Here is a 17964-nt window from a genome sequence, read left to right on the forward strand (position 1 = left end):
AAGTCATTGCATTAAGTGAAATACATTGAGAATCTAAGTCTCAGAAGTGGCTTGAAGGTTAAAAAATTAAATCATTCATACAGTACTGGGAATTATTCAAAGAGAAAAAGGAATTTGTACTGCCCTGTGCTGTCAAAGTTGTATCCTTAGTGAGAGACACATGTTTGGTAAAAATAGTCTTGAAATTCATTTAGGCAAGGGGAAGGATGGTTCCACAGATTCCATGACAGATAAGGGCTCAAAAATATAAAAATAATACAGGTAATGGGAAAATATGCATTTGTCAATGAGGATGCTGCTGCAAGATTTCTGGAAGGATTAGAAGACTGACTGAGGAGAAAGGACTCTTCTCTCAAGTATTGTGACAAGATAGGACTGTCCTTCCGGAAGAGGGTGCTGACTCAAACATACATATACAAAAGTTCAAGGCAGATTAAAGGATTCAAGGTATGGATGGACAGAATCTGTTGGTACTACGTCAATCTGGTCTTACTTACGGCGCCGCTACCCGCTTTATGGCGCTGTTACCCGGACTTACGCCGTTGTAAGTGCTATTTATTCCCATTATAATTATGATGCTTCAGGTTACAGTGGTTTTCGGATTAAGGCGTGCCGCCGGGAATGGAACCCCTGCTGTAAACTGGGGACTGCCTTTACAGTATGTGGTAATTAAGCCTGGTGTTGTATACTGTGCCAAAAACCCAAGTGGCCTCAAGAACATAATTGGATAGTGTGGGTCATGGGGTTTTCTTTAGGGAATGGCTTCACCTTACTTCATTTTTGAAGTCAGGAAGTACTTGGAAGAGAAATGCTACCTTTCTAAGTCCAATGCATTAAATACAAAGATAAAAATCCCCATATTTTGAACTCCTAAACTACATTTGCTGCCGTCTCTTGGCCAAGGTATAATCTCCAAAATGAAGCACCCGGTGTGTGACTGCATCTCAAGAGCAACTGATGCCAGTTCTAATCTGAATATCATAAGGGGCTGAAGTTGTTCACCATTGCACATGAAATTATACTCATTAAATCTGCAATGGGAGAAGTGAGACCAGCAATGGTCAGTGTGCATACTGCAATTGGAAATGACAAAATGATGAAAGTGCTGTAACATTAACTTTCAGTATCAACTTCCTTATTTCAAAGAAAACAGCTCCTCCTTTCTTGTGTCAGTGGGTAAACAATTCTGTAGCTAATGCAAACAAATATTAACTCACAATCATAATGAATTGAAAGCTAGTAAATATAAAATAATGTGAACTAACTTGGTGAGACAGCTGCCTTAATCTGTCACTGTCCTTTCCTGTGCAATCTCTTCTTGCTGCCACTTTAACCTGACCAACATCCCCATAAAAGTTTGGGGAATCTGGATGAAAGAGGTTCATCAACTGATATAATGGATATAAAGCAACCTGGAATAAAAAAAAATTAGTGTTAAGGAAACATTGTAATCCATCTTTATTTACACAACAGTACCCCTTATGTTAACATTGATTTTAAAAGTATTTCCAAATAATAAAAATGCGATAAAAATCCTCTTCTTTACATTATAATAAATAAAAATGACATAGCAAAAATGAAGGAAAATATTTCAGAATAGTGACATTATGGCAAAATATATAATCCTCTATATACCCTTTTCAAGTTTATATCTACAAATAATTAGGCCTTCTAACTGCTTTGCTGACAAGTTGGTATGGAGATACAAAGGACAGTTGCTTGTTGTTCGCCAGTGTATTGAATAGTTTCATCAATCTTTACCTTTGGTGTGACCCTATCACATCCTGGAACCTAGCAGCAAAGTCTATTTTCTTTAGCAATTTTGTTTGTGTTTGTCGAAGTATGATGACTACTCTCCTTTCAAGGAAACACTCATGGATAAGAAGTATAGTGGTTGGGAAGTAAAACAAAAGTTCTAAATATCAGCTGAATTATAGTAAGAGCAAAAAATTAGAGATGTTGACAACAGAAGAATTTTGTGCCAGATGCCCTCACAGAGGTCAGGCTCAAGAGTTTTTGGTGAAGGTGTTAAAATTACAGAAAATAAAAACCCTATTTATGAAACAAATTTAAGTAAAGATACCTAGAATAACTTGAGTAGAATACTACTAAGCAATTGGGTTCTGGATAAGAGAAAAAGCAGAGGACAGATTTTCATCACGGCAAAGTGAATTGGAAATTGAAAATAAAAAGCCATGCCTGCTATGAGGTAAAATATACTATTTCAAGGAGAATCTCAAAGAAATAAATTGCCATATAGTACTATACAGTGCTTTGTTATTATTGCAGATCAATACATATACATATATTAGTTCATGTGTTGTTTCTTGTTCTTTATTGCCAAACCCTTTTTTTGGTAGCCACTGAGAGTCCTCAAACCCACCCACTTTTGCTGATGAAAAGGCATGGGATTGGGGTGAACATTTATCTTGCACAGACCTGGTATGTAATGAGGAAGATGGCTGACATATGCTTTTGTCACATCTGTGCAAGTGGGACATAGAGAGAGCTGAAGCAGTCGCTGTAGGATAGGAGACAGAACCCTCCTGTCCTGAGTCCTTTATATTCTATCACTGTGCCAACATGTACCATTCTGGCCAAGACAAACTATAAGAGAATTCTTTGTAATTGGTTGGTCTGTCTTATGGACTCACAGCAGCTACCAAAAATAGGTTTTCCTACGTCAAAACTTGTTTTATTTATGGAATAAATATTTATTTTATCTATATTTATGGAAGTCACCATTGAAAATTAGCAAATATTTAACAAGCTGACAACTGTAACGCAACCTTTAATGAACGTGTGTTAGTTACGGTAACTGACATCAGCAAACAGCTGTTTCTTGATTCGATTGTTCATGTTAGTACAGTACTTGCTCTTGTTTATTCCAGTGTCTTCCACCAGTAGTAAGTGGTTGTTAATTATAAGAAACAATAATGAATTCGTAGACAAGTCACAAGGCTGGTAACCCTTATTTAATGTATGAAGATTTCCATTCAACCTAATGAACTTTTGCTTCTGGGCCTATTTATGTATTAGCTAAAAGCTAACTCAGATATAATATGCATTATCAATGGTATCTACTGAAACTGAGACAGGCACAGAAAGCCTAGTCTAGGGTAATCTACCAAAAATACTTCTCGCACTATACACGATGTATATGACGAAATCATGTTTTCAGACAAAATTTTAATGATTGCATGATACACGATTATATATAGGCAAACTGCAGTCCTTTTGTATGCTGTATACTTTTGAGTTTCACAGAATATTTTTGTTTGAAATAAGCTGTGCTTGTGTATTTACAGAGCAAGCTTTAGTTCCGAAATCCAAAAAAATCTAATAACTGAAACATGTGGTGCAGCCCTCACAGCAGCTCAAGAACTAATGGCGGCTGATTAAAAAAGTGCCAGAACGTGGGAACTGCCGGACTACAGAGTGCTGGATTTAAGAGGTTGCACTGTATAGCAATACTGTACAGTATTAATCAAACTATTTCTGAATGGAAATATTTTTTTTTTTTTGCTGTTTATGATGCAATTTTTTTATCTTATTTTTATAGTTTTTAATTTTTTTAGCTGTTTATGATGCAATTTTTTTTTATCTTTTTTTTTAATAGCTTTCTTGAGATAAACCTAAAAGAAATTTAATACTATCAAACTCTTTTACAAAACAAAAAAGCATATGTTACTGAAGCAAAAAATAAATTATTACCTGACAACTGCGATGTAAACCACACACAACTGCATTCCAAAATTTGGGAGGCAAGTGTTCTCCACAGCTATTGATGACATGTCTGAAAGAGACCATATTCAAGGTTAAAAACTTTTATGCATTGCACATTTCCCTGAGGAAAATTTTCAAAGCTCAGTTCACATAAAGAAGAATATGAATATGTTTAATACACCTCTGGCCTTTTAAATATCTTGATACATTAACTACAGCACCTGAAGATAAGTACAGTACATTTATATAAAAACTAAAATATACACACATACTACATGAAAAGACTGTAGGCTGTAGGTAACATTTATGGCATCTCAAGATTAGAAAAGATGCTTAGGACATTTAAATTTCCTTTGTACTAATAAACACAAAAAAGAAAAAGCCAGTCAGATGGTCCACAGCTAAATTTAAGGTGTACTGTAGAATGAAACTGCAACACAAGAAATGAACAGTAAAAGCTGCTAAACTTTTTAATACAGGTAAAAGCAATGTGTTAAAGTGGCATAATCAAGAGAAGAAATTACAAAATATGCTGTCCTAATGTGTATATCAAGAATCCAGATGCAAATGGCCTCACTTGTTTTTCTTTTTTATCTTTTGTCATCATTTTAGCTATCAAGAATATTCTCAGCTGTTTGTACCAAACAAAACTTTATGAAAAAATTATTGCAAAAAGTTCAATATATTATATAATATTTACAATATGCTATGCTGCATACTTGATGTATGAATCATGACATACTGGTTTGTTTCAAAATATAACCTAGCCAAGCCTTTTGCAATGAAGGTAAAACAAGACACCCCAAACACACATGCACACACACATTCATTGTATTTTGCATATGAATGCAACTCCAAGAAATTAGTCTAAAAACTAGTCTTAGAAAATCAGTTGATATTTGAATATACACAGTATTCATCAGACACTAAAACATGAACTTAAAAATATTACATCATAAAAATACGACTATGGAACCTATCAAGCTCATCTATGGTGGTCCTCTACATATGAACTTCCAACTTATGAACTTTCTAAGATACAATTGTCCATGTCCATTATTTAGAATTTCAAATTTGTCAGCAATGTGTATAGTTACTCCTTGTCAATGTAAGCCAGCTGTTCCATAATTTCAAAGCAAAAGATAATTTTTTTTTCCACTCAACTGTTGGTTGTCTTCTGACTTTTACTCCAAGCTAATTTAAAATAAATGTGTCTACATATGTATGAGAGCGATGTGTGCTTATATTCTTGGTAGTGGTAAGCAGCAAGACCAGCTGACAAAAACAATGGAAATAAAAACTAAGAAAAAGAACTCTCAGTTTTTCATTGTTTAAATAACCCCAAAATCAATAAAAAAAAAAGTAACTTTTAAGATAATTTTCTTCTAACATATGATAGCCAATTTACAGATGAAATGTTTATTTACATGTAGGAGAGTGCATATTCTCAATAACAACAAACAATTACATCAGCTGACAGAAAATAAGGGAAATAAAAAACTCTCCATTGCTGGTTGTTAAAATGGATCCAAAATCAATGACAAAAATATAACATCAATTTCACAAGCATTTTCTTGTGTACAAATAGCAGTGAACAGATGTTTTTGATAAAATATTGGGGTTTTGGGAAGGAAGGTTGTCAGCTGTTTTGTTACTGTAGCCTAAACTTAGTAAAAAAGGAATTTGCACAATATGTATGAGGGATATAAAATTTATTTAATGTATTTCAATGTCACTTTCTCAAAGAAAGAAGATTTAAGATCTTTCTTTATTATAAACTTTTATATCGTGCAAAGAAATTAAGCTGATAGAAAACTTTATTGCTACATGTTAACCACAATGCTCAAAAACTAGACTAACTTTGTTTTATTTACGAACTAACTGAATTTATCAATGAGCTTTCAGAAAGGAAATATGAAAATGACACCCTCTTCTAACTTTCAAATAATAAATCTAGAGTAGAGAAGAAAAGTCTTGATCAGCTTACAAGTGATCATTACCCTCACGCTGAAATATACAAATATCCTTACCTGATGCATGCACAACCCAGCCTTGAAATTGTTTCACTGGAATGAGTAATACATTCCACTAAAACTAGAAGACACTGCTGCAACATCAATAGTGCACTTGAATTTTCAGCTAAAACACCTAGAAATAACAAAATGGAACAGATTGTGTCAATAGCTAGTAATGTAGCTTAATGTATGGAGTATTTTTTATGAAATAAAAGTAATAAAATTTACAGTAATATGTATTTTTCTAAAAAGTTAATCTAAATAATTCAAGAAATACAGCGAATTGCACACATCAGTAAATAATTATCATTTACTGTAAACCTTTGATCAGATGCAGTATTTATCTAAAAGGGAAAATTAGCTCATTAAAGCCAACACTGTAAACTAAAAGTTTTCTTAAAAAAGGTTTTCAGATTCATCATTGTCTCCTCTTTAAGTTACTCTTAAGTAATTAATTCCTAAATTGTTGGTGCTGAAAGTTCAAATGTCTGACATACATATTTGCAAAGGAAACTCCTTTTTTTTATGACATGTCTTCTATACTATACTTTCATCCACAGCTTTTGCTTCAATGGAATAAGAATCTCTCACTGAGATGGCAACTGATAACAACAAATTTTAACTAAAATTTATCTGAATGCTACTGTATTTTGTATATGAATAAAATTTTGCAATTTTGCAGCAGAGCTAATTTTTATATTTAAAAATGAAATTTACAACACCACTTGCCAGGTCAACCAAAAACTGCCAAAAGTGATGGAAGAATATGAAAGACTACCTAAAATATCCACCAACCTTTATTAGCTTGCTTTATTAAATATTCAACAACCAAGTCTGAGGTAAGTCCTGTATACTGTTTGAAAGATGCTGTAAAATCCCATTTTGTAGTGGATGTAACATTGTAGGACCTTCTTAGCCATCCTTGCATTAAAGGCAAGAGAAGGTGATTTACACAGTACATTCCAAACACAGGACCTGGAAAAGAAAATGTCAGTATGTTACTTGATGGTTGATTGCAGTTAAAAATACAGTATTTCTATAATAGTAGGAGAAACATACAGTATTGATATGTACATTATAAAAGCATCTAATTCTTCTCTTTAAACTTTTTCTCATACCTCAAGTAAAACAATATATTTTGTAGAAAATCAACCTTGTCTTGAATAATTTTAATACCATTTGATAAAAGAAAAAAAGTTTTCAGATTTACGTACATATACTGTACTGTAATATAAAGTCATTCAACATTGTACATTGCAAATCTATTATTCTGACATCTAGTAATTTGGCAACCCTGCTAGCACAGCTGTTAGGTCTAAATATCCTGTTTGAAATTAAGGTTGCCAGTCCAGCAATTTTCTACTATCTTATTAAAAAATGCCTAAAAGGATTTTGATAGCTTGAATTTTGCAGTGTTAAAAATTAGGCATTAAGTTTTTATTTTTACTTTCAACTCAACAATCATTAAGGGTACAAGTAAATTTCAGAACTTTTGAAACTAAACAGCATTTTTCTAACTTGTTCTAAACTATGACCAAATTCAGTGTTACATACTACTACTGTATAATGAAATAAGAGTAATAATTGCTTAGTATTTAATGCTACCTTATTTCATACAACTAAGTTCATAAAATAAATCATACACTGTGTTGCACTGATTATTAATAAGTATTCATATTCTTTAGTTTACAAGATGCTGTGACCAAAAATTCTTTAGACACCACTGAGTGATATAGAGAGAAATATATGATCTTTGTAAAGAGAATGTGATCAAGTTATAAAGTCGAACTTCTTTAGTACAGTATTAACACTACTGTATGCATGCAATATTTGACCCCCTTTTCCCTTAGGAAATTCTGGTTTTATCATTTACTCCTAAAGATTTTCTAGATGCTGTACAGTTTTTACTGATTAGACTAGCTATGTTACCATCAAAACACTTGCCTAGGGTATGATTCACACATATCCAAGTGCACTGTACTGTATTGTTTTTAACCTGTGAGATACTACAAAAGGCTGTGATGTAACATACCCATGCATTTAAAATAAGTTTAAAAAAAGAAATAGGAAAGTAATAATGGATAATAAGTGGAAGTTTACCCATTCAATTTGACAGCTCTATGGGATACTGAAAATCTTTCAAACTGTATATCTGACAGTACATTACTTCATTGTTCTAAAACTATAATACTACTGTACATCCAGAGGGTTCTTTTCAATAACCAAGCATGTAAAATTTCCCAATTCATTGTGCTGAACACTAAAAAATAGATGCTTTTACAGTACCTCTGTCAGTGCTACATACCCCTCTCCTACATGTTTGGCATTCATCCATATATAAATACATAAATTATGAAACAGTACTTTCCAGCAAGAAATTTAAAGTTCATTCAAAGTAAATAAGAATCTGTTACATACTGCAGAAAACAGGCATTTATATCCGTAAATGAAAAAATAAAACCTACCTGGAGAATCAGGTAAACTTCGAAGAAGAGAGAAGAGAGTGTCTAAGGTATGTGGTTGATAACGACGAGGGCACGTCATCGTAGCTCCAGCTAGTCCTTCCAACAAGAGATACCAAACATGTAAAATACCACTATTGCCGTGGTCCATAGCTGCCAGAGAGATACTTTCCTCACTTTTCAATGATGGCCATAATGGACCATACGATACCTGAGGAAAAATTAATGCATTTTTATACTGTAATTTGTTTTAAAATACTGACACTCTTTCTACCTTTTCTCTTTATTTTAACCCTTATAACTGTAAGAGTAAAACAGATGCGATGTGAAAGCACTGGGTTATGGTGAACTCAAGGAACACTTTAATTCACTATCAGTTCCTACTTCCTGGTCCTCATGCTTTCATGAAATTTTCTGTCTATTTTGTTCCTTTCTTTTTTACTTTTTATTGCTTTAATGCAAAGTTTGTTGTCTGACTAATTAACAGAGTACTTTGTTTTTCTCCTGTTCTGCTGGTGCTCTCCTAACAATATCTAATTTTGCTCTACTTTTTTGATGGTATCTATGATTATACTATTTTAGACTCTAATTTTAGAGATTTAACTACTTTTGCATGCCTAGTTTTGCTACAAGTGGTAATTTTATGTGCTTTGGATCCATATCACCATTACTAGTTCTTCAAGAAACAACTTAGACTCTTCCTATTTTGATGAAATATCCTTCTTCATAAAATGCATTCATTTACATTAAACTAAATTTGTTACCCCATTTTAGCATTCATTGCTTAGTCTTCCTGTCTTACATTTACTTTCATGTAATTACTCTTGCTTATGTGATACTCAACTTTCTCTCTTTCAGTGTAAATTTACTTAGCTACCTTTATTCCCAATTTTTATTTGTACAATCTCAGTTTCCATTGATGCTGTTCTGTCTTCAAATGCCACACTCTATACAGTAATGAAATTTTGCATGTTCACAGTCTTTCTGTATCACGCAGTAAGTAATATGAATAATGCTGTGCGAAATAACACAAACTACTGCTTCATAGAGCTCCATTTGTTGTCAATGCACCTTATGTGGTGCACTGTAGGCATTACTTAAGGTTCTTTGCAGTGTCCCTTTGGCCCCTAGCTGCAACACCTTTCATTCCTTTTACTGTACCTCCATTCATAATCTCTGTCTTTCATCTTAGTTTTCACCCTCTCCCAACAATTGATTCATTGTGCAACTGCGAGGTTTTCCTCCTTTACACCTTTCAAACTTTCAGTTTCAGCACTGAATGACCTCATAGATCCCAGCACTTGGCCTTTGGCCTAAATTCTATATTCTTTTCTATTCTATTTTATTCTATTCTAGAGCTCCATTTAGATTTTGGCATCCAACCAACTGGCTTACAGCAGGTAAAGATGTTAAAAGGAAACAAGAGTACAGTGAGGACTTCAATTTTGAAACAACAGCAGGTACTAAGGACATAAGTGTTAGTAAGCTAATGAAAGAATATGCTGTAGTACTGTATGTACTAAAAAATACAAAGACTCGAAAGGAAGATGAATATCAAGAATACAGTATTATTATGACAATGCAAGCAATCACAAGGGAGACCAGATGTTATGAATTATATATGATAACCTATTTTAAACTGATATGACATGAATGAAGACATAACTAACCCTTTTTTCCCGTTTTAAATAAGTAACCATTTCTTTGGCCTTTGACTACTGCTGTCTAGTGGAGGCATGAACTAAATACTAAAACTATGGTATCCTCAAGTAAAAAAGAAATACAAGATATGTAGGAGGTTTATTAAAAGTTACCCAAGCAGTAGGAGTTACATTTACCACAAAAACTACAAATGTTTACTTGAAGAATTCTGCACTTACTTTTTTTACTTCCAGTCCAGTCACTTCATCCACCAATGACCAAAGTAAGGCTTCATCTATGTTAGGAAGGTGTGGGTCAACTAGTTGTGGTTGAGTTGTCTGGGAAATTCTGAAGAAAAAACCCTGCTGTTATACACTACCCTTGATATGCATAAAAAATAAAAATATAAAAACGACCAATGTAGGCTTTAACATCTGTGTAACAGATATTGAATATAAGGCCTCATCTCTTTTTAACATTTTTTTTTAGGTCAACACAACCTATTTTAGATTATTTGTCCTTCTTTTACTAAAATACTTTTCTCCAGTGTGGATGTCTACTTCTGCCAGGATTTATCTATTGTGGATGGAAGGGTTCGTGTTAGTAGGTTTCTGTTTTCTGACAGCAATTATGACTTGGACTATTGACGGACAATCTCTTGTTTGTCAATATTCCATAAGTTGTATTTTAACAGAGACCTTTCAAATTCACAACTGATCCTTGATTCTCTTTTCCTGCTGATAGCAATCAGATTCACTGAACAGCATCACCAGTATGCAGTGAATGTGCCTCACTGTCGAACTTCTCAGTTCCAGAGATCCTTTATTCCTCACACTGTTGGACTGTGGAACAGTCTCCCTGAGGATGTTGTGCAACTGGAACCTCAAAATTTCAAGCGAGGACACAACACATACATAATAATAATATGGGTGCCATGGCAGAGTGGTTTAGCTCATCGATGGACTGGTTAAGCAACATTGGGCCTGGTCAGTCATTGGATGGGTGACCGCTCTCCTTGGCGTTGATGCCTTGGGAAAGGATCTTTACCATAATTTCCTCAGTCTACTCAGCTGTAAATGAGTAACCTATTCTCGATGGGGTAGGGTCCAGCTATAGGTTAAATAGCAAAACTCAGCAATGATGGAAAGAAATGAAAGAATAAATGACAACGATTTAAATGGAAACCTCTGGCAACTGAGGAGCTTCATCCGGCATCCAGGTATACAACCCAATCATCAGGGAGGGTGGTCAGGTACTTAGAGGTCGTCAACCAGGGACTGACCACAACGACAGTAACCAGCAACCAGAGACTGGAGCTACAGAGGCAAACCAGAAGAAATGGATGGGAAGAAAATAAGGAAATATGGAGATGCTACATCAGAAGCAACCTGACAGAAAGAGGATACAGAAGAAGACTGGTCAACATCTGGAATGAGAGAAATGACACCCCTCAAACAGAACAGAGGCTGGCTGACCAAGTAAGGAACATAAAGAAAAAGAACTGGCTCTCCACAACAGAAAGAAAGGAACTGGAAAGAGAAATAACACCCAGCAATGAAGGACAAGAAGACGAACTAAGAGTCGATGACACAGAAAATGACAGGAATGATGAGCTACCAAACAACGACACATGAGGAAACACCGAAGATGTAACAGAGAGGTCGGACTGGGTGGAAAAGATCAGACAATGGATGAAGCCAGATACAGAAAGAACAAAGATCCCCTCCATGAAAGCCTACAACACAGAGAAACTAAGGGAAAAAACAAGTGAAGTTAATGAAACAATGAGACTAATCCACACCACCAGTATCACAGAAACATATAACCTGGCATATGCAGGAGCAAGACTAGTAGTAGAACTCATGGGGATACAAACACCAACACCACCATCAAAACCAACCAAACAGAAACCAAAACAGCAACTGCCTTGGAAAGGGCACCTGGAAAAACAAATCATGGCGATAAGATCTGACTTGAGTACCTGTAAACTGAAAGAGATGGCAGAAAAGAGGCTAAGGAACTGAATGAGAAATACAAAGTACAGGAGATGGGACTAAACAACACAATAGAAGATATACAACAGAGGCTTAAAGCCAAAGCACATAAGATCCAACGGTACATGAACAGGAATAAAGGATACCAACAGAACAAACTCTTTAGAACCAACCAGAAAAGACTATACAGCCAACTAAGAGGGGAAGACAACCACCAGGAAATTCCTGAAGCCGAACCAAGTAAGAGACTCTGGGAAAACATATGGAGCAATCCAGTATCACACAACAAACATGCAACATGGCTCCAGGAAATCAAGGCAGAAGAAATGGGGAGAATAAAACAAAGATTCACTGAGATCACGACAGACACTGTCAGACGCCAACTAAAGGAAACGCCCAACTGGAAAGCCCCAGGTCCCGATGAAGTCCATGGGTACTGGCTCAAAAACTTCAAGGCCCTAAACCCATGAATAGCAGAACTCCACCATTTTATCACAAACCACCATGCGCCCAAATGGATGACCACAAGGAGGACATCCTTAGTAAAGAAAGATAAGAGCAAGGGAAATATAGCAAGTAACTGCAGGCCTGTCACCTGCCCACCAATAATGTGGAAGTTACTAACAGGTATCATCAGTGAAAGGCTATATAACTACCTAGAGGATACAAACACCATCCCCCACCAACAGAAAGGCTGCAGAAAGAGGTGTAGGGGCACAAAAGACCAGCTCCTAATAGACAAAATGGTAATGAAGAATAGTAAGAGAAGGAGAACCAACCTAAGCATGGCATGGATTTACAAGAAAGCCTTCGACATGATACCGCACACATGGCTAATAGAATGCCTGAAAATATACGGGGCACAGGAAAACACCATCACATCAGCTTCCCTAAAAATACAATGCACAACTGGAATACAGTACTTACAAGCTCTGGGATAAGACTAGCAGAGGTTAACATCAGGAGAGGGATCTTCCAAGGTGACTCACTGTCCCCACTACTCTTTGTAGTAGCCATGATTCCCATGACAAAAGTACTGCAGAAGATAGATGCTGGTTACCCACTCAAGAAATGAGGCAACAGAATTAACCATCTAATGTTCATGGATGACATCAAGCTGTATGGTACGAGTATCAAGGAAATAGATACCCTAATCTAGACTGTAAGGATTGTATCTGAGGACATCAGGATGGAGTTTGGAATAGAAAAATGCACCTTGGTCAACATACAAAAAGGTAAAGTAACAAGGACTGAATGGATAAAGCTACCAGATGGGAATAGCATCAAACACATAGATGAGACAGGATACAAATACCTGGGAATAATAGAAGGAGAGGATATAAAATACCAAGAGATGAAGGACACAATCAGGAAAGAATATATGCAGAGACTTAAGGCGATACTCAAGTCAAAACTCAATGCCGGAAACATGATGAAAGCCATAAACACATGGGCAGTACCAGTAATCAGATACAGCACGGGAGAAGTGGAGTGGACGAAGGCTGAACTCCGCAGCATAGACCAAAAAACTAGAAAACACATGACAATACACAAAGCACTACACCCAAGAGCAAATACAGACAGACTATACATAACACAAAAGGAAGGGGGTAGAGGGCTACTAAGCATAGAGGACTGCGTCAACATTGAGAGCAGAGCACTGGGGCAATATCTGAAAACCAGTGAAGACGAGTGGCTAAGAAGTGCATGGGAAGGACTGATAAAAGTAGACGAAGACCCAGAAATACACAGAGACAGGAGAATGAAAAACAGAACAGAGGAATGGCACAACAAACCAATGCATGGACAGTACAAGACAGACAAAAGAACTGGCCAGCGATGAGACATGGCAATGGCTACAGAGGGAAGAACTCAAGAAGGAAACAGAAGGAATGCTAACAGTGGCACAAGATCAGGCCCTAAGAACCAGTTATGTCCAAAGAACAATAGATGGAAATAGGGTGATACATGCCAAAAGACCAGACGTGACATTGATTGACAGAATCAAGAAGAAAGTATCACTCATTGATGTCACAATACCATGGGACACCAGAGTAGATGAGAAAGAAAGAGAAAGAATTGATAAGTATTAAGACCTGAAAATCGAAATAAGAAGGATATGGAATATGCCACTGGAAACTGTACCTATACTGTAATCATAAGAACACTAGGCATGATCCTAAGATCCCTGCAAAGGAATCTGGAAAAACTAGATGCTGAAGTAGCTCCAGGACTCATGCAAAAAAGTGTGCTACTAGAAACAGCGCACATAGTGAGAAAAGTGATGGACTCCCAAGGGGGCAGGATGCAACCGGAACCCCACACTAAAAACCATCCAGTCAAATAGAATGACTGTAATAGAAAAAAAAAATAATAATAACGTAATTTCTAATTAAGACATAAAAGCCTGATAAGTTCACCTCTTTAAAAACTTTTCTATAGATTTGCTTCTGAAACATCTTTCATAACCATCAAAATAATACTTTCCTAAGCCTTTCATAGTCACTGAATAACATTACTGAAATACACTTTAATACTAAAAAACAGACCCATATACAATGATAGCTTGAATTTTTACTAAATACTAATGCCATGCCCTTTTAATTCTCCCTAAGTAGTCTTTTGGAACATTAGGCCACCATGCCTTTTTCATTTTCTTTAGGAGTCTTAGACATTTTCAATTTTGTGAACAATCACAAAAGCATGAGGCTACCTTGCCATTTCAATTTTCCTTAAGGGCATTAACTGTTGTTTTCTCTCGTTCTGAGGAATACATAAACAAAATGTTTACTTCATGAGTAAAACTTTTTTCTGCAATTATTTTAGTGTTACTGCATACCCATTTTCTTCTCTTTAAAATAATTCTCCTACCTTATTTATCAGTTAATTTGAAAAAGTAAAAACCAGTATAAAGTTTAAAGTATATAAAATAATACGGGCAGTGTAAAATTTTCAAATAAAGCCATATTTACTAAAAAAATAAGTAAATAACAGAAAAAATGCTTAAAAATTATATTAAATATTAGATAAAAAACCTATTGATAAAAAAGTGAATTAGCCATTTTATTCCCTCATAATCAATAATTATATTGGCTTTTACACTGTTTACATCCATTCATATTAGGGATTTGAATGCATAAAATTAATGTTTTGAGAAAAATGCAGTTTTAATAGTTTTCCTCATTGTTAGTTTTTCTCAGTCTACTCTCCTCCATATCTTGAGTGTTACTGAGGTTCAAAAGCTCTTGATTCTTCTCAAAAGCATGATTCCTTGTGATGAAGGAAAACATATTGTATGGTATGTAAAACAAAACAAAGGTAAAAATAGACAGTAAACTCTTGAGTCACATTTTCAGCATTACTTGCAACTGCAAATTGTCTTTTTCAAATCAAAATGCTTCAGACTAGCTTTATCTTATGTTAGGCAAGAGCTTAGACCATAAACTATGAAAACATGGGAAAAACTCAGCTAAACCAACATGGTTGAAAACTGTAATTTTTAGGGCCCATTGATACCCTAAGCAGCATCAGAAACACTAAGCTACAACACTACTTCCTTTCATTTTGTTGTCTTTCAGAACATTATGCAAACGTGCAATTTTCATTTTTCATTATTTATTAGTCCTCATAATTTGAAAAGTATGGAATGTGTCTTACTCTGACTACATATTTTAGCAAAAGTTTTGCCAAGAGTTTTCTGGGACTAGATTTTTATGATTTCCATAAGACCGTTCTATTACCATTATACAGTAGTAGTAATCATTAGAATTCACACTGCATAATCTTTATTATTTTGTTTAAAAACTAAGTTTACAAGAATTCTATAAATGAAAGTAACAGCAAAAGATTAAATATACCATCTGAAGCTACTACAGATTTTAAGAATCAGGAGGAACTCAAACCAAGAACCTATATACTAACCTATGAGCTGAATGGAAGACTGGGCATGCTGGCATTTCATACATGGAAGCAAGTATGGCAGCACATCTATGGAGATATCGAAGTGCATCTAAACACAAATCACCACCAACTAATTCATCCCAACCTACCACTGTTTCATCTGTTGTTTCTTCTTCTCCTGTTTCAACAATGAATAAAACAATGAACATTAAAAACAATGTATAAGAATTGATTTAGGCATGACATGCATAATATAATGAGAGTAACTAAAATATACTTTCTGCCCTTAATACAGGTAACAGATTTTAATGCAAAAGTTAGTTACAGGGTGAATGAATTCAGAAACTTTATGCCTACACATTGCTTACAACAGGATAGGAAAGAGCGACCCAACATAGAAATGGACAAAATTGAAGACAAAGAGTGAGATGGTTGCTTAAAAATTAATACAAAGGAAAAAGTTCTATTATCATAATATTGTTACAAATGAAACAAAAAACCAACAACTCTGGCTGTACTTGAATCAAATGTCATAAGACTTTTGTAACCCTATGTAAATTTCTCATCTCTAACACTGCTGTTCACTTTAACTTTCATTCTTACCCTGCAGTGCTGAATGGAATATGTTACCATAAGCACAAAACCTATATTTTGAATAGAAATGGACAATAATAAAATATCTGAGCTCGATACATATTTAATTACCAAAACCCTGGAGACAAAAAAGGTTCCAAAAAGTAATATGCAGTGTTCATCACCAAACTGCTTAAGGATTTTTCAATGTAAGTACTGTAACTAGCAATGCAAGTTTCTGTCCTTCATTTCCTCTGACCTGTATTGCTAACCTAGGAAACAAATGTATAATTTTCAGAAACAGAAATCAATGTTTTGCAGTTCCCACGGAACAGACCACTGTCAAATCTGAAATGCTCTGTTACCACTTATACCTAAATATGCAGCTGCTAAGCAAGACTGCCCAGAGGGTAAGTGGACTGCTGTCACCTTTGCTTACACAAAAGGGAGATTGAGGAGTAACCATCATCAATATTGGAGAGAGAGACCCCTTGTGCCCTCAAATGGTGATAGGCCTCAAGTCACATTAGTAATAAAACTATTATTAGTATACTTTTTATTAATTAGTTCAACCAGACCACCAAGTTAACATTCTGAACACTAGCAAGGCTAGTCTGAAGCGTCTTTCTTAAAATATAAAAAAAAAGGTTTCATACAAATCTATCACTATATAGTACTAATAATTAGCCATTTCATGGTCATCAAAATATCCCACATGCTTCAGTCCCTCTTAAAAGAATAAAAGAAAATACCAGATCAAATGTCTGTTAAGGGGCTTGTATAATCGAACTGTTTCTGTGATTTCAGTTCCAAAGATTCAATTACTTGATGTACCAATGGCAATGTATCTCTTACCTGATCCCTTCACATGTTTCAAAAGACACAGGATACAATCAAGGGCAGCATTGGCAAATACCAAAACATTGTCAGTTGCTAAGAATGCTTCAAAAACATCTCGCACTACATGTAGGTGGCCAACACTATCTCTTGGTGTACCTCCACTGACACCTGAGGGATAATAAGGGACAATATTTAATAAGTTAAAATTAATGTATGTTATGTAAAACAAAAATTTAAATTTGCCTAGTTTCTTTTTTGATAGCTTTTGAACAGGGTAAAATAATACTTACAAAAACATATCACAAAAAAATTATGTAAATGGAGAAAACAAGAAAAAACACAAAATTCTGTTTCACACTTGTGCCACTACCACAACCATATTTTCTACTAAATCTTAACCTAATTTAATGTATATAAAAACAAAGGTAGTAAACCTGCCCCCCCAACAAAATACTAGCTTAATAGACACTTAACCAACACCAGAATGAGGACAAAGAACACCTAGCCCCCATATAACAATGTACCTGAAAACAAATTGAGGTAGGAAGTGAAAGTATAGATTGAAAGAAATTATGATAAAGAAGAATTAATGAAACCTTGTAGACAACAAGGAAACAAGCCTGGAGACCTCAGCAAGGAGTTAACAGTTCACTAAACATTAAGTGTGACATTTAACTGTTAAAGGCATGGGGATCCAACTGCACATACACCAAATTTCCTATTGGCTGCTACTTTCCTTTTGTCTCTTGAACCAAAGACGAATATATCTAGGAATATGTGAATAAAAAAAATGGGCTGTAAGTGATGAGCATG

The 17964-nt window shown here is 35.0% G+C and overlaps 1 protein-coding gene across 3 annotated transcripts in view; it reads right to left on the minus strand.

Moving 5' to 3' along the window:
- LOC136832182 (brefeldin A-inhibited guanine nucleotide-exchange protein 3) overlaps positions 1-17964 on the minus strand; it is a 101056-nt gene that overhangs the window by 12112 nt on the left and 70980 nt on the right. For all 3 annotated transcript variants that reach the window (XM_067092943.1, XM_067092942.1, XM_067092944.1), the window contains 8 exons: positions 17167-17319; positions 15760-15916; positions 10084-10192; positions 8207-8414; positions 6537-6716; positions 5757-5874; positions 3715-3796; positions 1266-1412 (listed from right to left, as the gene is read on the minus strand). In XM_067092943.1, coding sequence (XP_066949044.1) covers positions 1266-1412; positions 3715-3796; positions 5757-5874; positions 6537-6716; positions 8207-8414; positions 10084-10192; positions 15760-15916; positions 17167-17319 — 1154 coding nt within the window. The remainder of the gene's footprint in view (positions 1-1265; positions 1413-3714; positions 3797-5756; positions 5875-6536; positions 6717-8206; positions 8415-10083; positions 10193-15759; positions 15917-17166; positions 17320-17964) is intronic.

This window comes from Macrobrachium rosenbergii, chromosome 49 (genome assembly GCF_040412425.1).
Source record: "Macrobrachium rosenbergii isolate ZJJX-2024 chromosome 49, ASM4041242v1, whole genome shotgun sequence".
Classification (NCBI taxonomy): Eukaryota; Metazoa; Arthropoda; class Malacostraca; order Decapoda; family Palaemonidae; genus Macrobrachium; species Macrobrachium rosenbergii.